At 40.7% G+C, this 24,099-nt stretch overlaps 1 protein-coding gene across 3 annotated transcripts in view; it reads left to right on the forward strand.

Annotated features, from left to right (window-relative positions):
* Positions 1 to 18,003, forward strand: part of LOC119971343 (nuclear factor of activated T-cells, cytoplasmic 3-like) — a 199,503-nt gene extending 181,500 nt beyond the window's left edge. For all 3 annotated transcript variants that reach the window (XM_038806755.1, XM_038806757.1, XM_038806756.1), the window contains one exon: positions 13,589 to 18,003. In XM_038806755.1, coding sequence (XP_038662683.1) covers positions 13,589 to 13,710 — 122 coding nt within the window. In that variant the 3' untranslated portion in view covers positions 13,711 to 18,003. The remainder of the gene's footprint in view (positions 1 to 13,588) is intronic.
* The last annotated feature ends 6,096 nt before the right edge of the window (positions 18,004 to 24,099 follow it).

The raw sequence follows: 24,099 nt of genomic DNA on the forward strand, positions 1-24,099 counted from the left end.
GCAAACCATCGCCCTCCAACAATGACCAAGATCCAGGTCTGACTGCCTCTGGTTCCACATCCATTGGCCTTCAATAGTCGGTTGCTGCCGCTGTTTATGTCCAGCAGCTCGAGCATTGCTGCCTCCAGAGAAGCCTTGGAAGAACATCATTTAAAATAGTGTTGCTTTAGTAATTTTATAGGGCTGCTACAGAAATTATGCTGAGTGGCATGGTGACACAGTGGTTAGCACCTTTGCATCACAGCAGCAGAGACCCATGTTCGATTCCGACCTCAGGTGACTGTGTGGAGTTGGCAATTTCTCCCCGTGTCTCTGTGGGTTCCCTCAGGGTGCTTCAGTTTCTTCCCACAAGCAAAGATGTGCAGATTAGGTGAATTGGCCCAATAAAAAGGGGTGGTAGATTGGACGTTGAGGGGTGGTGGAGTCAGCGATCCACAGGCCATTTGTTCAGAGGAAGTTGGCACTTCTGGGTAATTACCTTTGGACTTCTGAGAGGGGTTTCCAGTGCAGCTTTGGGACACACACCCTGCCAAATCTGATATTGGAGCTTGGAATTTATGGCCCAATTGATGGCAGCAGTTGTTAGGATACCGGGCCACCCCAACATGTGTTAGGATACCGGACAAGAACCCCAAACAACTTATTTTTAATTTGTAAAATTGACAAATGGATACTTAATCCCAGGAGTGTTGACTTTGGCCAATAGGTAGTTTTTAGGTTAAAACAAACTTTAATTTAAACACAGAATCAACCACATTCACATCAAAGAAAATAGCTTTACAATTATCACTTAAACAGTTCTAAAGAACAAAGAAAAATGGAAATCTGTTACCAATACCTGCTACTAACTCCACTTAAGCAACCCAATATGGGGCGCGATTCTCCCAGAGGGGGAGAAATCGTAAGGCTCCCTCCCCGACCGGGAACCGATTCTGGTCCCCGGTCGGGGCTAGCATGCCGCCGCCGTAAACTCCGGCATCGCGGGCTTAACGAATTTCGTTAAGCCCGCTTGCCAGAGTTTGCGCCGGCTGACGCGTCATATGACGTTTCTAAATATATGAATTTCTAAAAGCCACTATTCATTATCCATTTTACATTGATTTAAAATGTGGCTGGAAACTAAATTATAGTTGCTGATCTTTAAGTGAACATAGTTGAAAACCAGAGAAATTTTCTTTCTCCATTTCTCACTTCAACTTGGTGGTATGAAACACAAGATCATGAGCATTGTTTAAGTTGATAACAAGTGAATCCATGGGAATTGAAACACAAATGTGGCTTATTTCCTCTCTAGAGTAAATGCTTAATTTTACAAAGGGCGGAGTTAATGATACAAAATACAGGGCGCATAGAATGTTTCCATCAGTAACAGTGCATTGTGAACAAACTAAATTGAGAAGCAGATTGCAATTAAAAATTTTACCTACAGGAAATAGTATTTCACTTTTGCTCAGGTACCTAAATGATGATTGTAGCTTAGCAAGCTACTCAATTATTGATTCAGTGCTATATATTTCTGGCACTCATCAACAATTGGAAGCTTTAACAATAATGCATTCTTTGGCTATGCATTTGCAGAAGCAGGTGTTTCATGCAGACTGTAGAAAGGATAAAAGAGGTTGTTGATTAAGCAAATTTGAGTCAGCAAACTAGCATATAAAAAAGAATCCTGAGCTGCAGGTGGTTTATTGGGTTTGTTCATTATCTTTCACCACACAAGCCCTTCTAAAGCAGCATCTCTTGTTGAAATGTAATTTCCAGTCATTCATAATTTGCATTTTATTAGTTATTTCAGTAAATTAAAACTAACTTCTTATTCTAAAATTACATAGCCTCCAGTTAGACCTTTAAAAGAATATCCAATAAATGTATATCGCAAAGAGATAAATCTTCAAACTTTTGGAAGAGTAGTTTTTCCTTCCGCGATACCGATAAGCTTTGAAAGGGTTAGAAATGTCTGTTCTCCCATTTTGTACATCTGTAGGTGTATACACTTGTGCAATTGTGTTATTGCTTCAGGTCGTTGATCCAAGTTTGCTTATAGTTTATTTAATTCATTCAGAGTATATAAAGAATAAAAGGGAAAATGTGTGAATTCTCCCCCCCCCCCCCCCCCCCCCCCCCCCCCCGTCTCCCCCCAGTTTCCAGCTGCAAGAACCTCCCAGGTAAGGATTGCACAGCAATTGCCTGGGATGCTCAAACTTCCGATGGGCAATTGCCCTGAACTGGGAACCATCCAAAATGTGAGTTACCCAAACCTTTGGATGGTCTGACAGCAATAGTTACCCAGAAAACGTTTGATGAGTTAAAACCACTTCTAGCTTCTGGGTAACTCTTGTGCTATCGTCCAGCCAACTGCACCCTGCCACTGGACCCCACCGCTCCAAATTGTGCCGTTAATGCCTCCATGCATCTGACTCAGTAGTCCTTGACACAAGGCCTCAGGAGGGCGCACTGTCTTACGCAGTTCTCGCCCAGCCTGAGGCCGAAGGTTCGGTGACAAAGGATCAAAAGGATTTTGAGTTTAAAAAAACTAGGATCAAAGTGGCAATCTTTCTCTGCTAATCCACGGACATTCAGACCCATTATGTCACATCAGAAGCATTCAGCTGTTAAGTTTTGCTTTGGGTTTAGCAAAAATAAGCTACAAGGGGATAAAGTGTGTATTTATATGTGTGGGAAGGAGGATGCTGTAGTATATAGGGTTAACAAATGGGATATGTTTAATGTATTATGTAGATGATTGACTGACATTAGTTAGTCATGTGTCACACTTGACAGAAAGAGAGAGGAGTTGGAATAATACTCAGAAATATGTGCCTACTCTGTAACCTGTTTAGAATTAGTACTAACAACAAATGTTAAGCAGATAAGAGTATAGTCTGCATTAGAACCAAATCCTACACCAAGGGTTCGAAACAGAAGGACCCACGCTCAGGACAGATGTGAGCAAAACAGTTATGCATTTAAAGTGAGCTGTGTTACTCTGGCATGGGCTATCTTGCCTCATGCTGGTTCTAAAGCTTGTATCTCCAGAGCATTATTGGTTTACCAGCCAGTCTGGCTCGCATAGTGATTTGATAGAATTAACACAGGAAATTCTCCCCAGTTGGCTACAAACAATTATGCAATCAGTGGTGTATCTGGACAGGTAGTCCAGTTACCCACACAGCAGAAAGGTTGTCTGCTCTGTACTGGTAAATTTTATGGTGTGAATTGGTTAAACACCAACAGTATTCCACACACCTGGAGTTTGCTAAATGGACCTGAGTTACATTGTTTGAACTTGGGGAAGTGGGGTTGCCCCTCTAGGAAGGAAACTTACATTAATATTGTGAATTTGAAATGATCCATCTGTTTAATTTAAAACCTTTTGTAATATCCCAACAAACATAATTGTTTTCAAATTATTGAGATAGGTTATTTTTAGTTTTGGTTCACGTTATTCCAAAAAATGTTACTTAAATAATTTATCACTTTGTCCCAGATCACCCACATAGAAACACAAGAAACTCTATGATATTGAGGAGTAATTAAATATATAAATATTTGCATAACCCTTACCCAGCTGAAATTAGAAGACCATAAAACATAGGAGCAAAATTAGGCCATTCGGCCATCGAGTCTGCTCCACTATTTAATCATAGCTGATATTTTCCTCATCCCCATTCTCTTGCCTTATCCCTATAAACCCTGATCCCCTTATTAATCAAGAACCTATCTATATCTGCCTTAAAGACACTCCGTGATTTGAACTCCATGGCTTTCTGCAGTAAAGAGTTCCACAGGTTCATTACCCACTGGCTGAAGAAAGTCCTCCTCATCTCTGTTTTGAAGGATCGTCCCCTTAGTCTGAGATTGTGTCCTCTGGTTCTAGTTTTCCTGCAAGAGGAAACATTCTCTACACGTCCACTCTATTCGGGCCTTGCTGTATCCTGTAAGTTTCATTTGGATCCACTCTCATCCTTCTAAACTCCAAGGGTACAGACCCAGAGTCCTTGACCTTTTCTCATATGACATGCTCTTCATTCCAGGGATCATTCTTGTGAACCTCCTTTGGACCCAGATTACCACCTCTGCTGGTTCACAGAGCTCAAATGAGCTGCTATAATCTCTGCAGCCCTTATAACCTCCAATTTTCTTGACAACCTCCCTTTCAGAATGAAAAATGCACCTTGAACCTTGGTTGTCAGAGATCTGAGGATCTCCCATAATATTCCTGACACACAAGCAGACTGAAATGATGATTTGTGCAGATGCTGACCTAGCACACGGACATTGTTCTGAACAGACCAGGTGTGGGCGGAGAACATATGGTTTACAGTATCAACAAATAGGCAGGAATATTTTCCTGTCCCAATATCGATGCTGTTCAGTTATTGTCCAGGTCACTTTCCAGACCAAGAGGCGGTCCAGCAGTACCTAGAATTGTTTATCAAAGAATAATGTGGAAGGAGTACAGAGTAAAGTATTTTTCATAGAATTAGTTGTCTTGGTGGCCTAAATATTCATTTGTGTCAATATATGCAGTCCATTCCTTTTTCATTCCAAAACTCTTAGAGCACAAACAACTGCAAGTAGAAGTGGATTGTACTTGTACAAAGAGCATAAGCACCATAAGTAATTAACAGAACTTCCATGGCGAATTGCTGCTAAGTATTTGAAATGTAAATTGGGGCAGCACGGTGCCACAGTGGTTAGCACTGCTGCCTCAGCACCAGGGGCCCAGGTTCGATTCCAACCTTGGGTGATTGTCTGTGCAGAGTTTGCACATTCTCCCCGTGTCAGCTTGGATTTCCTCCCACAATCCAAAAATGTGCAAGTGAGGTAGATTGGCCACGCTAAATTGCCCCTTAGTGTCCAAACTTTCGGTGGAGCTACGGGGATAGGGTTGGGGAGTACGCTGGGAAGGGGGCTCTTTCGGAAGGTCGCTGCAGACTCGATGGGCCGAATGGCCTCCTCCTGCACTGTAAGGATTCTATGATTCTTTTGAATTCAACCTAGCTGTCACACTAAACCCTGGGACACAGCATTAACATGCCATGTTTACACAGATCAGACCAAAACTTATTCATGGTCTCCTGACTCCTCCGTGTTCTATCTTGGTACAATTCACAATGCAACTATCTACAGACTTCAACCTAAGTTTCTTTATCATCTAGGTAATAGAGGTATTTAAAGTATGTTCCCTAAAACCTGATAGTACTTTCTCTATGTTTACAATGCTTAGAATTTGATTAATATTTAAACACTTCCATTAATGAAATGCATTCAGAGCAGGTTGCAGAGAGATCTAAAAGGATTTGCTGTTTGTGCGTCATTGTCTATTACAGTTTCTGTAATTTCTGGTAACAGTCCTCTTATTACGTACTCTGACTATGAAATACTAAATTTGTGGAGGAAGCAGTCGGTTGCTAACCTTCGTCTTCGTGGACTATGAAAAGAAAAAAATGTGGAGGTGTCACTTGATCACTGTCCACTTCGCTGATTTAAGTGCCTGTGTGTGGATATTGATTAAGAATACAATCTGACTTCTCTGTGAAGGGCCACGTGGTTGAATAGTTCGCTAACATTCGCAGTCAATATCTATGTAAATAAGACCATTTAGGAGTGGTACCATAGATAGCAAATGGTATCTATGCAGAACTTCGATGCAGAGAATCAGTATTTTTGTCAGTGGAGGCTTGGCTGAGGGAAGAAGAAAGGGGAGAAAATTGGTAATTAAGTGAAATGAAAGTCTCTTATTGTCACAAGTAGACTTCAAATGAAGTTACTGTGAAAAGCCCCTAAATAAAGCGGAGGTTAAATTTTAGATAGTTCTGATTTTAGGAAGTTTTTTTTAACCATTGCCTTTTAGATTTTAGATACATTATGAGAGGTCATCACAACAACTATAAAAATTGAAAGATAGAATTACTATGACATGTTATCAGTATATGAAACAACATTAAGTTTTATCCTTTGTAAAAGATCCTCCGCCCACTTGAGCGTAATCATCAATAAAAAATATATGCAAGTGTGGGGGGTTTTCCATGCATTTGTCCTCTTTCAGGAAGATTGATCACGATATGATACCATGGGCGCGATTCTCCGCTCCCCAGGCGGCCTGGGAGAATCGCGTGAGGGCTCCCCGACATTTTTTGCGCCCCCCCACGATTCCCCTCCTCCCCCCGGATTCTCCTCCTCTCTTCCCCCCCCCCCCCCCCCCCCCCCCCCCTGCCCCGGGCTCGGAAAAATCGCCGCTCGCCGTTTTTCACGGCGAACGGCGATTCTCCGAGCCCATGGGGCCGGCCTTTCACGACGGCAGCAAACACACCTGGTCGCTGCATTCGTGAAACGGGCGCCAGATGCCCATTTGGGGCATCTAGGGGCCCAATTGGGACGGGAGCACCACGACTGTGCTCGGGAGGGGACAGGCCCGCGATCGGTGCCCACCGATCGTCGGGCCAGCGTCCAAAACGGACGCACTCTTTCCCCTCCGCCGCCCGGCAAGATTAAGCCGCCACATCTTGCTGGGCGGCTGAGGAGAAAGGCGGATGACTTCACATTCTCGGCGTGACGAGGTCGCTGCCGAGAAAGACGGAGGCCCGCTCCTAGCCCTCCTGGTGGGGGTGAATTAGGTGCGGGGAGCAGGCTCCGAGACTGTCGTGAACCTCGGCCGTGTTCACGACGGCTTTCACGAATTCGGCCCCCTGCGGAGAATTCCGCCCCTTGTCTCTGGCACAGCTGAAAGCGTGGTTTAATTTTTTGGAAGGTCGTGTGTCCTAGTATGCAGATGCTCTAATCTACCACATGACAGTGTCATTTACTAATTGTGACATGTGTTGACAACATCGGTGTGGTTCACATGGCAAGAATATGTGGTCAAATATCTTGTGGCATTTTCCCAGCATGTATTAAAAAATCATTCTAGTTGGGTCTAAGCCAAATAGATATTTTAGATCCTATGACACCTACTTAAGTATTATGCTATGTATGGAATGAATATTTTTTGATCATATAGAAGATGAACTGGGAGATGAGAAGATGAAGTGGAGCTGTGTGTTTTTCCCCTGCTGGATATGGTTAAAGCCATTAGTTGATAGGGCTGTATCAGTTGAGTTGTATCAATGAGACTCATTCAAGAAATGTGGGATTATGTGTGGCACATAGGTCTATTATTTGTAAAGCCTGTGCAGTCAACCTATTTCATGAAATGAGATTTGTGAAATCAATTCTAATTATTAATAAGTTGACGTTGAGCATTATTTGCACAAGAGCCAAAATAATTTTTGTTCAAATGAGCAAATGGAATTTAGTATTCACTAGTTCTATTCCAAGATGTAAAGTGTTTCACTATTATTCTACCCTTGGGCTGTATTCCCAAATGTGACAGTCTTAATACACTTTAATTAGAAATGAAGTGTGGTGGACAGGAGGCTTTCACAGTCGGGAAGCAGAAGTATCGCAGCAGTTCCTAATGTATTAAACAAAGCAAAGATCATGCATAGACTTGTAATGTTTTTTAAAAGAAATCTGTCATCAGTGCAAAATATTCTTTGTATTAATTTTATTTGTTTGTTTTCAGAGTTTCAACATTATTACAATCATGTCATTCTGGCTCATTTGATTAACTTGATGCAAATTAACTGTACAGTTATCCTTTTCAGTGCATAGCATTTTAAGCTTGCGAGACAACTTTATCCTCAAACAGTTAATTTCCACTTCACTCAGTCTCCAATGACAAAAATAAATGCAGCATATTAAGGTCATTGGCTTATTTTCAACCACCCACATTTCTTGATTCGAGGAATTGACATCTTTATCTGTACTATTGTCAACAACACCTTACTGCCTTCTCTAAAAACCCAAATCATGTAATGAAAGGTAGATTAGTCCATTTAGTACAGAAACAAATTGTTTTGCTACAACTGAGTGGTAATTGGAGAATTGTCCTGTAATATTTGTAGACCTGTGTTTGTGAAAGTATTAGAAATTGACTAGATTGTTGCAGATATTTAATCTTTATTGAATCTCCGAATGGCTACACCGAGGCTATTTGCCCTGTTGTCTGTGCAGGCTAACTACAAAAGCAACTCGACTAGTCCCACTCCTCCACCTGTTCACAAGAGCCCTGTAAATCTATTTTCTCTTCCGATAATTATCCAATTCTCTTTTGAAGGCCTTGATTGAATCTGCCTTCACCACAATCTCCGGCAGCACATTCAAGATCCTCCCCGCTAACTGTAAGGAAAGACTTTCCTCATGTCACTGATGCTTCTTTTGCCCTCTGGTTCCCGATCCTTCTGCCATCTGGAACAGTTTCTTGTCATCCACTCTGTCCAAACCCTTCGATTTTGAGCATCTATATTAAGTCCCCTCTCGATCTTCTCTTCTCCAAGGAGAGCAGCCACAGCTTCTTTAATCTATCCACGTAACTGAAGTTCCTCATCCTACAATCATTCTCGGGAATTTTTTCTGCACCTTCCACAGCGCCTTCACATTTTTCCTAAAACGTGATGCCCACTGCGGCCTCATGGCGCCGAGGTCCCAGGTTCGATCCCAGCCCTGGATCACTGTCCGTGTGGAGTTTGCACATTCTCCCCGTGTTTGCGTGGGTTTCGCCCCCACAGCCCAAAGATGTGCAGGTTAGATGGATTGGCCACGCTAAATTGCCCCTTAATTGGAAAAAGTGGGTACTCTAAATTTATTTTTAAAAAGTGACGCCGAGAACTGGAGACAGTACTCCAGTTGAAGCTGAATCAGTGTTTTATCCACATTTATAATACCGTCCTTGCTTTAGTACTCTTTGCCCCTATTTGTAAAACCTAAGATCCTGTGCGCTTTATTAAACACTTTCTCCACCTGCCCCATATATATACCCCCAGCTCCATTTGCACATGCCCCTCATTAAGAATTGTACCATTTTGTTTATTTTTCTTTTCTGTGTTCTTCTTGCTAAAATATCACTTCACACTTCTCTGCATTCCATTTCATCTGCCTCTTGTCCGTCCATTCTATCTGTTTGTTGTGCTGATTTTAACATTATCCTCCTCACAGATCATAGTACTCCAAAGCTTTGCATCATTCACAAATTGTGTCCTGTGAAACCAAGTCTAGGTCATTAATATAGATCTATAAAAGCACTGGTCCTTAATGGGGGACCCTACTAAATATCTTCCTTCAACTCGAAAAACAAGTGTTTACCACTGCTTTGTTTTGCACCACTTGGTCAATTTTATATTGAAGCTGCTACTATTGTTTATGGAATAAGTTCTAACTTTACTTACAAGTCTGTTTTGTGGCACTTTATCAAATGCTTTTATTAGTCCATGTATACCACATCCATAACAGCATTACCCACCACCTGTTACCTCATCAAAAAAACTCAAATAAATAAGTTTAACATAATTTTCCTTGACAAACTCGTGCTGGCTTTCTTAATTTAATCAACAATTTCCAGTGTGGAATTAATTTTGTCCCAATCATTTCTAAAAGCTTTCCCATTACCAAGGTTAAACTGACTGACCTATATTTGCTGGGCCTATCCTTGCACCCTTTTTGAAGACGGGTTTAACATTTGCAATTCTCCTGTCCCTGTCTCTAAGGCGGATTGGAGAAATATGCAATTTCCACTCTTCCCTCAATATCCTTGGATGCATCTCATTCTGTCCTGGTGGCTTGTCAACTTTAATGTGCAGCTAGCCTATCTAATATCGCTCCTTTCTTAAAGTTTTAACTACATTTTTCTTCCAATCGTAGCCAAAAAAAAAACAAAGACCATGCAACTCACAAACAATAATAGAACGGATAAATGTGGTGCAAACATTTTGTTGTTTTTTGGCTTAACAGCGTAAACAATGACCACCACCCCCCCCCCCCCCCCTCTCTTTCCTCCCCCCCCCCCCTCTTTTTCCTCCCCCCCCCCCCCCCCCAAAGTTGCTGGTCACGAACAAGTCCTTAAAGACAGCGATAAACTGCTTCCACCTGACCGTTTATTAATTTTTAATCACATCCAATGTCTCAGCCACCTTCTCTTGCCCTGTGGGAAATCATTGTCTTTGGTAAAGACTCAATTAGTACCTTGGTCCTTCCCCTTTCCTCCTTGTGTGAATTCCCTTTTAGATCCCCAGTCTGCCCCACTATTTCTTTTTACTACCCGTTTACTATTTATATGTATAGAGAAGACCTTTCTCTCCTTGACCCTTCTAGGACATTCTCTCTCTACACCACGATCCCCCCCCCCCCCGCACTGTAATGTTATCTTTAATCAATACTTTCCCCACCTTTCTTCAACATCATTCAGGAATATTTAGTACCCAGTCCTGCTCTAGGGGCTGGTTTAGCACACTGGGCTAAATCGCTGGCTTTTAAAGCAGACCAAGGCAGGCCAGCAGCACGGTTCAATTCCCGTACCAGCCTCCCCGGACAGGCGCCGGAATGTGGCGGCTAGGAGCTTTTCACAGTAACTTCATTGAAGCCTACTCGTGATAATAAGCGATTTTCATTTGATTTGATTTGATTTCTTTATGAGTAAAGTCTCTGTTACTGCCACAGCATCATAATTTCATGTGGAACCACTCCTTCTGCTTCCTTCATGGGGGAATCTAGAACTAAGGGGCATAGTTTTAAAATATGGATTTTCCCATTTAAGACTGGTAAAGAAGAATTTCTTCTCTGAGGGTCAATAATCTTTGGAATTCCCTATCCCAGAAAGCAGGTGTGGGAGCTGGATTATTGAATAAATTGAAGACTGAGTTAGATTTTTGATCTGTAAAGTGTCAATGGTTATGGGGGGCAGGCAGCAAAGAGGACTTAAAAGCGATAGTCTGATCAGCCATGATAATATTGAATGATGGAGCAGGCTCAGTGGTCAAATAACTGACTTGTGCTGCTATTTCTCATGTCCTCACTAACTATATTTGCCACATTCTGTACATCCATGTACATGCAAAGGAAATTTTGCCTTTATTAAATTCCCTCTTACTGTGATCCCATCTAATTTGTTATATTTCCTACTCTGGTACTATCTGAATCTCCCAATTCTCTGTGCACTTTGGTTTTCCTATCTAATAATGCCTCCTGGTCTCAATGGCCCTGTCGAGTTAGTGTAACTCCCCCCCAATTGCACGAGTAAATAACCCAACAAGGATATTGGTCCCAGTTCTATTCAGCTGTAACTCATCCAGCCTGTACATTTCCCATCTCCCCAAGAATCCATCCCAGTGACATACAAATTTAAAGCCCTCCCTCCTGCACCATCTCTCCAGCTATATGCTCCATCCTCCTGTTTCTATACTCACTGGATCATGGGGAGAGTTAAACTAACTCGACGGGGCCGTGAGGCCAGGAGGCATTACTAGATAGGAAAACTAAAGTGCACAAGAGAATTGGGAGATTCAGATAGTACTGGAGTAGGAAATATAACATCACAGTAAGAGGGAATTTAATAAAGGCTAAATTTGCTTCGCATGTACAGAATGTGGCAGAATGAGAATAATCTTGTGCTAAATATCTTTGAGGTCCTGTTTACTAGTTTTCTTCCTAGCTCCCTAAACTCTGCCTGTAGGCCCTCACCCGTCTTTCTAGCTAAATCTTTGGTAGCAGTATGGATTAAGACTGCTGCCTGGCTTTACCCCCAAAGCGCTCAGTAGTTTTTCAAATGCATCTTTGATGCTGGCACCAGGGATGCAACATACCATGCTGGATTCATGCCTGGTGCCAGAGAAACGATTGTCTATCACATCCCCTATCGCTATTGTTTTTCTAATCATCTTTCGCCCCCCTGTAAAACTGGATCAGCTGTTGTGTCATGGACTAGGTTCTGACTGCACTCTCCACTGGAATCATCACTCTCGCCAGTATTCCGAACTGAATACTTGTTGGAGAATGAAATGCACTTGGGGGATTCCTGCATAGATGTGCTATCCATGTCATTTTCAGCCTCATGGATGCAGCAGAGTGATGCCAGCTGGTGGCTCAGGCTGCAAACCCTGCAGTTTGAGCTACACATGTTCCTGACAGGAGAAATTATCTGGAGTTCCAACATGAAATATGATGCACACACCATGGGTCTGACCTGCTCTGTCATGCCTCTATTAAACTTAAATAAATGAAGACATCAATTAGATGCTTCTAGTATGCTGATGTTTCTTTATAAAAATAGGGAGTTAATGTAAATATTTGTACTTAAACCTTGATATACCTCTTTACTGGAATATTGAGATCAACTCTGGGGAATAAAGCTAACTAATTTAACACTGCTTGTAATTATTTGATAAATTATGAAATTGGTTTTAGTTTTTATACAAATTAATCACACTGGTCTTTATAGTTTAACTTGAATTAATTTGTAAGCTTACCACTATATTCACCTCGCTTGTCTCCTTGATCTCTGTCATCACTTGCAGTTTTTTCTCTTGTTACGTTCAGTGTCACAACCCAGCTACAGATTAAGTATCTGTGATCTATGTGTTTGCCTTAAAAGCCCTGCTGTTCTTACAGATCTCGCTCTCTCTCTCTCTCTCCCTCTCTCTCTCCTCCCTTTCTCTCTCTCTATCTCTCTCTCTCTCTCCTCCCTTTCTCTCTCCTCCCTTTCTCTCTCCCCTCCCTTTCTCTCTCTCTCTCCCTCTCTCTTCTCTCTCCTCCGTTTCTTTCTCTCTCTCTCCTCCCTTTCTCTCTCTCACCTCCCTTTCTCTCTCTCTTTCATCTCTCTTTCACCTTCCCCCTCGCTTTTTTCTCTCCCTCATTTGCCCCCTCTCTCTCCTCCCCACCCTCCCTGACTCCCTTCCCACCCCACCCCCCTGCTCTCCCCTCTCTTGGCCCTGGCTTTTGCAGTTCTCAGAGGTAACATACAGTACTCTGGTTTAATGATGAGTTTGCTGGCAATTTATCTTTCCTATTGTTAGAATCGCTATTTTTTTTCAATGTAGTGCCCTCGTTGATGTCAGTGTCATAATATACACACACATATATGATGGTGCACAGACAGGCAGTGATTGACACACAGGATGACCAATGAACACACTGAACACAGCAGCCAATCACCAAACAGGACACGACCACTATAAAGCCAGAGGGCACTAGTTTTCCCGCTCTCTTGGGATACAGCCTCTGAGACAGTCAGAGTCCGTGAGCAACAACTAGAACATACACCATGTGGTAGTAAGATAGTCTGGTCAGGTTAGCCTCAGGTCTCCAGTCAAGTCAGCATAGTGTCAACCCACAGTTAAAGTATGTATGATAGTTCAGAGTTCAATAAAATCAAGTTGCATTTCTTCAAGTGTTGGAAGCCTGTCTCTCTCACTGCTGCAGCAAACGCAGTCCTCGCCGACCCAGCTTACCCAACCCATCAGTCAATAGGGGTTGTTTATAAATATTATTTAAAATGGGTATCGATAAAACATGTTCAAATGAATTATGTCGTTGACTTATAAAATGTTATTTATGAAAGTTGAATAACAATTAAAATACATTAATGTGAATACATCTGAATGTAATACTTTCCATTCTTGTTTTAGTAGACTTGATGATGGGGGAAGTTTATATGCCTTAATTATCATGTATACATAGAAATGCCCTAATTTTTGTTTTCTTTTTTTTTTGCCAGTGAACGAAATTATAGGAAGAGACTTGTCACATATTCCAACGTCTCATGCAACAGCAGTGCATGCCCAATCACAATGTGTCTGTTCTGGAGCTTTGGATAGTGGAATACCTGAGGGAGTCTGATGTCAACCACACACCACATATTCTGCCGAACATCAACCCTTCCTGCACCCGCCTCACCCCACCCCATCTAGACAAAGTTGTTGTGCTTCCAATATTGTGGCCTTTTATAAAGTGGAACAGTGGATCCTTGCGTAGTTCCTACAAGAGGTGCTGCAGTTCTATACTGAAAGAGAGCATACGGTGTCAGTCCTACATCGTAATGCTCACAAATCTCCTATTGCCTGCATGTCACTGCAACAGGCAAAAATTTCTGAAAAAGCAAAAGCAACTTTAATCTACTTTAGGAATACATTTAGAGAGGTGGGTCTCCTTTGGTAGATTAAATCAAATAGTATTGAATAGTGTTTTATCACAATTAAGGTGATTTGTATCTACTGTAAATATTACACTCATTTTAAGCTAAAAGGGGATTTAATAAGGTGGTAATATAAATAGATGGTAAGCGAAATGGTGTATTCTTCATTCTGTCATCCTGAAGAGTGCTTAAGCATGCAGGATGTGCAAAAGGTTTCTTGAAAATGAACAGAGACTAGAAGCCTGTCCAGTGTAGCCAATGTCGCGGAAGCCATAATCTAAAATGACTAACAATTCTTTGTTAATAGGAAGAAAAGCCAAATGTGGTCCTGCATTTGTTTCTAAACTTAAAATGGTATCTTGTAGATTCGACAGACCATTCCATCATGGAAATATGTGGTTTGGGGCGGCTGGGAAACAACATTCCAAATTCAAGGAGTTTTTGAAACTTTGTAGATATGTTTCTCTATACTTCAAGTTAGCACAAATACAAGCGCCTTACTAATTTAGCTTTTAGAATATGTCAGAAGCTTTCTTAGAACTGATGGATTTTGTAATAGGGCTCCCTGAATAAAGAACTTTTACTATGTACAGGATTTATGTTGAAGCCATTGAAGTATAATAAGTTTAAATGACTCAGTTTGCAAAGGATTTCAAGCGTTTTTGATGTGTTTTAGTCATTTGCAATAGCCTATGTGACGCCTGTACATCATCAAACAGATCCTACTAAGAAGCTGTTGTAGGTTCAGAACAGGGCATTGGGAAGAAAACTGGTGCTTCATTCGACAGCAATACTGGTAATCTGACCATTGATTAGGATGGTGTAGACCAGATTTCTGGTTTACATTTAAAATGATTGTGTTTGTACCTAGAATTTATATAGCTTTGCTTTTGGTACAGTGGAAATATAATTGAGAAACATCTTGCTTGTCTTTTTCATTAAACTCCAAATTATACAGTATACAAAGGACTGGCACATAAATAGTTGCAATCATGTTTATCACCTTATTAACAGTCCCACAACATCCTTAATCTTCAAGTATTTATAAAAACAATGAATTGCCACTGTTACAGCATGAGAGTCCAAATATTTAAAATAAAAACAAATGAAATTCAAACAATGTAACTCCATTGTTTGGCCAATTTTATCTGTTTCATGCAGAATGCACACAGGCTGTTTTATGAAATAGCATTAATGCATTTTAAAGAATGAGGCAATGGATGAGGTAAAATAAAAGGTGAAACAAACGTTGCTTTTATTTTTGTCAGCATAATAAATTGCTTTTATTTTCCTGTTATGTTAGTGAATCTGCTTGTTAAATGCAAAATTAACCTGTACCATACATGGGCAATGAGAATGTTTAATTTTACTACTCATCACAAAAGAAAAGCACAAGTCTGAACAAAATTCAGATTTCTGTGGGGCCAGTGTAAAATCTGAATCATAGTTCATTGGGTGACATTATATCGTGAGACTTTATGAATTTGAGGTCAACCTTTTAACTGCCAAATTACAATTATATTATCACTTGGTTAGGTACCATTATTCTTAAAACAAAGGTTAACCGAATAGGTTAATTTGTTCATGTCACTGCTGTCTAGAGTAGGGAGCTCTGAGCGGAGTATCATTCTTAATGTTAGATCGAACATGTGCAATAGTGAAAGGTTCAGTTGCTTTCATTTTCTATACTGAACCATATATTGTTCAGGCATGTTTATTTCACAATATATCTAGCACTTATTACATAAAGAACTCTATAAAGGCTTAAACTGTTTCCCTGCCTTATCTTTTGACCTTGGATATCATAGCATGTGGAATTTGTAATGACTGGTGCATCATCTGAGTTTTCTTTGCAAATCCTCTGGAGTGACTTATGAAGCTGTACTGTACTAGTGTACGGAATCCCGTACAACCCCCAGAAAATCCTATGCACTGAACCTCCTGATGCCTTCAAATTACCTTGACGCCTGAAGATGTAGAAAGTCTAGAACTGCTTTTTAAAAAAAAAAACAAAATCCCAAAAAATATTTAGCTGTGGACAACCACCTTTCGTCTATGTATCTGCTTTGTCAATGATTACATACAAGGGTCTTAATAAAACTGCAGTTTGTTGCTTTCATAGGAGTGTAGAAGTAAACAACTTTCTGAAACTGTTGTTTTAATCCTTTATTGTAAAAGCACAGACTTATTAGGCTATGCAAATTCAGTTTTGTAAACAGCACGTTGGGGTTTTGACCTGTTGTTGGCAAGCACAAAAAATAAGCTGATATTTATGGTACCCTCTGTACTCTGTATTTCCAAAAAAAAGTTTCCTGACTCTCATAGAATGTTTGGAAAGCTGTAAGAAAGCCTTAAATTTTATTGTATTCAAAAGCTACAAGAGAAAAAAAATCTGTAAATTTCAATGAATTGTGGTTGCATTTTAGTAAAATAAACTACATTAAAAGTCCTGAATTATAATCACGTCAGTTACAAAAAGGATGGAATAGGATTGTATAATTTGGAACTGAAACTGGCTTCAGTGCAATTATGTTCATCCTTTGGAAAACATTACTGTGTCAATGGAACTGCCATCCTTTTTTTAACCAAAGAATAAAAACTTTCATTTGCTGGTGTGAACACTTGCTTTAAAACTCTATTTTTGATACTCAAAACAGATGTCATTCCTAACGGTTGAATTTGTTCAACAATTGTACGTTTTGTAGAAGGAGCAAAGCTACTACAGGCTAAGTCAACTGTTTTGCAGATGTTTACAGAGCCTTGTAATTTCATGTACATTTTGTATTTTAAAATTTTGTAAGGAATTTTAAGATTGCTGTGCTGTTGAGAGACATACAATTGAAAGAACTTGCATCCTTAGGCTCTTAAATCATAGTGTTTAAATAAAATGTAAGATGTGTAACCTTGAGTGTTTTTATTAGTTACTTGATATTTAGGCAGAAGATATTGAATGTTCTCTTTCTAATTGCTATATATTTCACTGTTTACAAATTCAGTGTAAAATGCATATTCTTTTTATCGGGATAATTGGTTTTTAATACTAACAAATAATATGTAAGGCACTAGTAGAGTAACATAGCAGAGTAGATTGCCCTTGAACAAGTGGTCCAGATGTTGTCCTAAAACCAACAGTTTCAACATCTCTCTTGACCTCCCCACTGTCTCTAAACTTCAGCCTGATTGTCCAATATCCAGTGTTTGACCAGCAGAAATTTCTTACAACTTAATGTTGTCTTCAATCCCTGTCGCAATCTGTGTCCTTGCCACTGACTCCATCCCTTTCCCTGGTTACTGTCTGTGGTTGAAGCAGGCTGCTTTCATCCTTGGTATTAAATTTTGCCCTAAAATTAACCTCCTACTGCGTATGGCACCATCTCGAAGAATATCTATTTCCACCTCTGTAACATTGCCCGACTCATCTGCTGCTGACATCTTGGTCCATGCTTGGATACCTTCATCCATAGACTTGCCTGATCCAACACACTCCTGCCCAGCCTCCCTCAGCAACCTTAAATTCATTCAAAGCTCTGCTGCCTGTCCTAATTTACACAAAGTTCTGCTCACCCATCTCACCTGTGCTTGAATGCCCTACATTGGCTTTCAGTTAAGCAACGCCTCAGATTTATTTTTACATGCTCATCCTTGTTTTTGACTATCTCCAGTGTCTCGGCCCTCCTCATCTCTGATATTCTCCAACCTTACAGTCCTGAGTTTTTTATGCTATACCTGTTCTGATATCTTGAGCATTCCTGATTAATCACTCCTCCATTGGAAATGTTTTCTCCTGCCACAAGGCACTAAACTCTGGAATGCCCTCCCTAAATATCTCTACTCCGCTACCTTTTTAAGACTCTCCTTTAAAACCTACATCTCTGACCAAGGTTTTGATTATCTAACCTGATAGCTGCTGATGTGGCTAGGTGTCAAATTTTGTTTGTTAATGTTTGTAAAGCACCTGGAGATGTTTTTATTACATTAAAGGTGCTAGATAAATGGAAGTTGTTGATGTTTTAATGCTTTTTTCAAGTCACTGCCTCAGATCTTACTTGATTATAAAGTAACAATATAAATGTCTAGATGTAATTATGTTGTAATTCCCAGTGTTTCATTTCAAACTGAAGTAAGATGTCTCCATTTTTAATTGCAGTTCCATATTGTGCATTGACCTCACATATAGCCACTTACGTTATGGCCATTGTGATAGAGAACATAGAACATTACAGCGCAGTACCCAAGACTAACTTCACAGAATGTTATTAAGAAATAATTTGCGGGCAGCACGGTGGCACAGTGGTTAGCATTGCTGCCTATGGCGCTGAGGACCCGGGTTTGAATCCCGGCCCTGGGTCACTGTCCATGAGGAGTTTGCACATTCTCCCCGTGTCTGCGTGAGTTTCACCCCCACAACCCAAAAGATGTGCAGGATAGGTGGATTGGCCATGTTAAATTGCCCCTTAATTGGAAAAAATAATTGGGTACTCTGAATTTATTTTTTTTAAAAGAAAGAAATAATTTGCAATTCATTTGGTAACAAATTCTGCATCTATGATGATGATGATTATATTCCACTCCTGTAGGTCATGAAATGTTGAAGCATAGAAACAGGCTATCAAGTCACAGCACTGTTGGCTAGTTTAATCCCACTCATGATCTATTCCTGTAATATTCAATATTGTTTCAAGCAAGTATCTGATTTTTCTTTTGAATGTACGAGAAATCTGCTTCAACAACAGTTTATGCCGGAGAATTCCAAGTTCTGACTATCCTAAAACTATACTTTCTCTAATTTCTCCTTTCATTTTTGTTGTAGTGATCATGTTTGACCCTTCTTGTTACCATCTGGCTGTCCAATGGAAACAATTCATTGCTAGTTACCCTATAATTTAATATAATCCGCTATTTATCCTTCAGAACTGTAAAATCCCCCGTTGAATCCCCTCCAGTGAAAAACCCTTAATTCTGCAAATACCTCAATAACAAATTGTTTCCCTGTTCCTGCTGACATGCACATGAATGTAACATACATCTTTTTCATTCTTCCTATAGAGGTGTTCAGAACTATAATACTCCAGCAGTAGCCAAATTAATCTGTAATGAAAGTTCAGCATGGTTGCTTGCCTTTGTTTTTTTTATGTCAGATACAGTCCTTTTTGTGGCTTTTATAGTTAAACTGCCACCTTTACAACAAAGAAAAGTATAGTAAGAAGTCTTACATCACCAGGTTAAAGTCCAACAGGTTTGTTTCAAACACTAGCTTTCGGAGCACTGCTCCTTCCTCAGGTGAATGAAGAGGTGTGTTCCAGAAACATACATATAGACAAAGTCAAAGATGCCAGACAATGCTTAGAATGCGAGCATTTGCAGATAATTAAATCTTTACAGATGCAGAGATAGGGGTAACCCCAGGTTAAAGAGGTGTGAATTGTCTCAAGCCAGGACAGTTGGTAGGATTTCGCAAGCCCAGGCCAGATGGTGGGGGATGAATGCAATGCGACATGAATCCCAAGTCCCGGTTGAGGACGCACTCGTGTGCGGAACTTGGCTATAAATTTCTGCTCAGCGATACTGCGTTGTCGCGCGTCCTGAAGGCCGCCTTGGAGAATGCTTACCTGGAGAGTTCATTCGTTGTCGCAGCGTCTGCATGAGGTAGACTCGTGAGACTCGGCCAATGTTGTCTACCTCGTATGCTGGATGTCCCGAAGCGTGGTACATTGGCGAGACCATGCAGATGCTGCGACAACGAATGAATGGACATCGCGTGACAATCACCAGGCAGGAATGTTCCCTTCCAGTCGGGGAACACTTCAGCAGTCAAGGGCATTCAGCCTCTGATCTCCAGGTAAGCGTTCTCCAAGGCGGCCTTCAGGACGCACGACAACGCAGAATCGCTGAGCAGAAACTTATCACCATGTTCCGCACACATGAGTGCGGTCTCAACGGGGACCTGGGATTCATGTCGCATTACATTCATCCCCCACCATCTGGCCTGGGCTTGCGAAATCCTACCAACTGTCCTGGCTTGAGACAATTCACACCTCTTTAACCTGGGGTTACCCCTATCTCTGCATCTGTAAAGATTTAATTACCTGCAAATGCTCGCATTCTAAGCATTGTCTGGCATCTTTGACTTTGTCTATATATGTGTTTCTGGAACATACCTCTTCATTCACCTGAGGAAGGAGCAGTGCTCCGAAAGCTAGTGTTTGAAACAAACCTGTTGGACTTTAACCTGGTGTTGTAAGACTTCTTACTGTGCTCACCCCAGTCCAACACCGGTGCATCTCCAGATCAAAGAAAAGTACAGCACAGGAACAGGCCCTTCAAGCCTGTGTCGAAGGGCCTGTTCCTGTACTGTACTTTCCTTTGTTCTAAAGGTGGCAGTTATTTACCTATGATCTGCACCAAGACTCTTCTGTTGCTCTGCAGCATTTGAAATATTACCACTTATTGCTTTCAAAATGTATTATTTCACATTTCTGTACTGTTACAATCCCCATAGAGACTATTAACATTTAAAGAGAAATTCAAGCACCCAACAATTAACTGAAAGAACCACGTCACAAGATTTCACGTTTAAAAACAAAAACTTTATTTTTTTAAAAAAAACTAAACAAAGTGAACTCTGCTAATTTAACACCAGTTTGTCAAGACTTTGACTATAAATCCAGTAACCCTTTACTTCCTAATTCTCCAAGGTTTATTTTTATTCTTTTGTGGGTGTGGGCATTGCTGGCTCGGCCAACATTCATTGCCCCATCTGCATGGGTGGCATAGTGGTTTGCACTGCTGCCTCACAGCGCCAGGGATCCAGGTTCAATTCCTGTCTTGGGCCATTGTCTTGTGTGGAGTCTGCATGTTTTCCCCGTGCCTGCAGGGAGGTTTCTCCCCGTGGGTTTCCTTCGGTTTCCTCCCACAAGTCCAGAAAGACGTGCTTGTTGGGTGAATCGGACATTCTGAATTCTCCCTCTGTGTACCCGAACAAGTGCCAGAGTGTGGTGACTAAGGGATTTTCACAGTAATTTCATTGCAGTGTTAATGTAAGCCTACTTGAGATACTAATAAAGATTGATATTATAATTGCCCAAAGTTGGCGGTGAGCTGTCATCTTGAACTGTAATTACACCTACAGTGACGATAGGAAGGAAATCCCAGAGTTTTGACCCTGCAACTGTGAACTAACAGTGGTTAAGCTCCAAGCTCATGCTTAGAGATTTAAAAATCAGAAAACCCCCTGATTTCTAATGGTTCTCTTGCTCCATGTCCTGGCTTTAGACAGACACGGTTCCTGCCAGTCTATCTTCCTCATCCTTTTCCTCCCCCTTCTCTAAGCTAATTATTCTGTGAGCAAAAGCACACACATGTAAGCAAATAACAAGGCCTCAGTCCCAGAGCCCATCTGCATGGCAGCATGGTATAAATGTTCCAAACAAATGTGAATTAACCACTTTTCCCTTCAAATCAACCACTTTGATTCTGTGACCCACATGCTTAATTTATCTGTAATACAGTTAATGTCCTGCAGACTAACTGGTCCCACCAAGTAACACCCTTATTTATAAAAGTGTTTGTAGCTTTTTTGACCTGAGAGCAACATGAATAATTCAAATTGTCTATTGTCCTAGCTGCAGACCTCCTGGCCCTGCCAAACTCTCAAAGATGGACCAACCAATTTTTAAGTTTTATCACTTCCAATTCTCCCTCATTAAATAAACATTATGTGGAAATGCGAGCATTGGACTGGGGTGGGCACAGAAGGAGGTTTACAACACCAGGTTAAAGTACAACAGGTTTGTTTCGAATCACTAGCATTCGGTTCGCAGCTCCTTCCTCCGGTGAATTCACCGGAGGAAGGAGTTGCACTCCGAAAGCTAGTGATTCGAAACAAGCCTGTTGTACTTTAACCTGGTGTTGTAAACCTCCTTACTGTAAATAAACATTGGTTAGCTTATGAACTGCAATTACCTCGGGTCAGTTTACAAGTTCTTCAGCCAAGTGTTTCCAGTTATCTGCACTTAACACTTTAATTGCTAAAACTAAAAGTATACCTCATGGATTATGGAATCCGATATTTGCAATTATAATATATTACATTATAATATATTTTGCTAACTTGCTTGCCAATATTATACATTCTGGAGTCCTCTATGGTTCCTGTCACAATTTAATTTTATGAGAAGAGTTCAAATGTAGAAGAATTAGTTGCAACATGCCTAAATTGAAAATAAATACTGACCGGAGTAGGATCTTCTGTTGTGCAGTGCCACAAAAAGGTGTAGGTGGACACTTTACTCTGTTGTTTCTGCCTGTCTTGAACTGCTTGCTGGAAAAGAGAAGCAAACATCTGGAAGCAATTTGTGGCATCCCATGTTCCTTGCTGTGAAACTGGAGAGAATAAAAACACATCTGCAGCGGACCATGGTAACTCGGGTAAGACCATTTTCCAAATTCACCCTGGGATTGAAAATGGCTTACTGCCCATGTGTTGAAAATAAAACAAATTAATAATAATCTTTATTATTGTCACAAGTAGGCTTACATTAACACTGCAATGAAGTTACTGTGAAAATCCCCTAGTTGTCACACTACGGCGCCTGTTCAGATACACTGAGGACGAATCATTTAGAAAATAATTTTGAGGATCATGTAGAAAAGTCACTACCCTGTGCTCCTTTTCCATTATTTTTCAGTTAGTAGGAGAAAGTATATGGAAGCAACTTGAGTAACTACACTTTTCCTGGGTTTCTCTAGTTAATAAATGTCCTCAGTGACAAAAACTACAACTATGTATTTGCAAAGACATCAGGAAACAACATTTTATTCACTATGCTTTTGAAGTTTCTACATCTGGGGTTCCTGTTTTGCTCCTTACTTTAAACGTTGTCCAAATGCAGGTAATTAGTTTATGAAGTAGTTGGGGGGGGGGGGGGGGGGGCTGGTTTTTAAATAAAGACCTTGCTTTGTGGCCACAATGCTCAACCCATCGCAACAATGCTTTGGTTGATTGAATAAATTAAACACTTTCTTGGTAGTAGAAAGGATGCAAAATCAGTGTTTTTTTAATGGATTATGTAAAATTCAAGATAAACGTTGAGTTAATGGGTTAATAAGACCATGATGGTTTAGTGATGTAATTGTGACATAAACAGTTGCACGATCGAGAATCTCCAAGAGAGCTGGAGTGAACAGTCTGTGTCCTGAATGTTATGTGCTTATCCTGCGGTCTTTGTAAATAGTTCTTAATAAAAGGATTGAAGTTAAGCTAAACCAACCAGCTAGTCTTATCAAAGGGAAGCAAAGCCTCATAAAGGTTCGGTAAGACTGGAAAGCATAGTATTAGGGAAACCTCATTATGGTCAGCAACAACATCAAAACAACCCGAAACATGGTGCAATAGATACCTGTATACATGGGTCAACCCAGAAAAAGAACATAATTCCAGGTTTGGTTGTGATAGAGCTGAGTAAGAAGCTGAAAGTCCTCAGCATTATACAGATGTTGAGATATGTTAAAAAGGTGAAGAAAAGGACCACTGAATTGCATTATCCAATTATGAAATGTTACTATTCTTGCAAAATGGTTACCATAGACAAGTTTCCAGCTGGAACAAGTTTGAACCAATTGGCCATCTTTTAGGATTTAAGGTTTTTAGCACAATTCTAAAGTGGTAATTTCTCAATTCTAAACCTCCAAATGTGGATTCCCAGCTGCAGTGTGGAATCGCGAAATTGCCTCTTTACATCCATGGTCTTTAAAGGAATGAAAAATAGCTGAGAAGAGAAGCAACTAAGACCGGATTCAATCTGTAGTTTTGCCTCAGTTTTATCCCAGGTTTTTATGATCAAAATCTAACAGTAGAGTCCCTAGGCGAGGTTCTTCACCTGACCCACCTCCCCAGTAATTGACCCAAATCTTTGGTACATTCAAAGGAAAAGTAAGTCATTCTTATAAGCCATTGTGGAAACCTTTGGTTTCCTTAGTTACCTTAGTTACCTTACGGTGCTATTGGGGACACTACGTTCTCAACAGAAAGACATTTTTCTGTACGCCTGTAATAATGAAGTACTGCAACTCATACTTCCATCTTGCCTCAGGTC

This window comes from Scyliorhinus canicula, chromosome 9 (genome assembly GCF_902713615.1).
Source record: "Scyliorhinus canicula chromosome 9, sScyCan1.1, whole genome shotgun sequence".
Taxonomy (NCBI): Eukaryota; Metazoa; Chordata; class Chondrichthyes; order Carcharhiniformes; family Scyliorhinidae; genus Scyliorhinus; species Scyliorhinus canicula.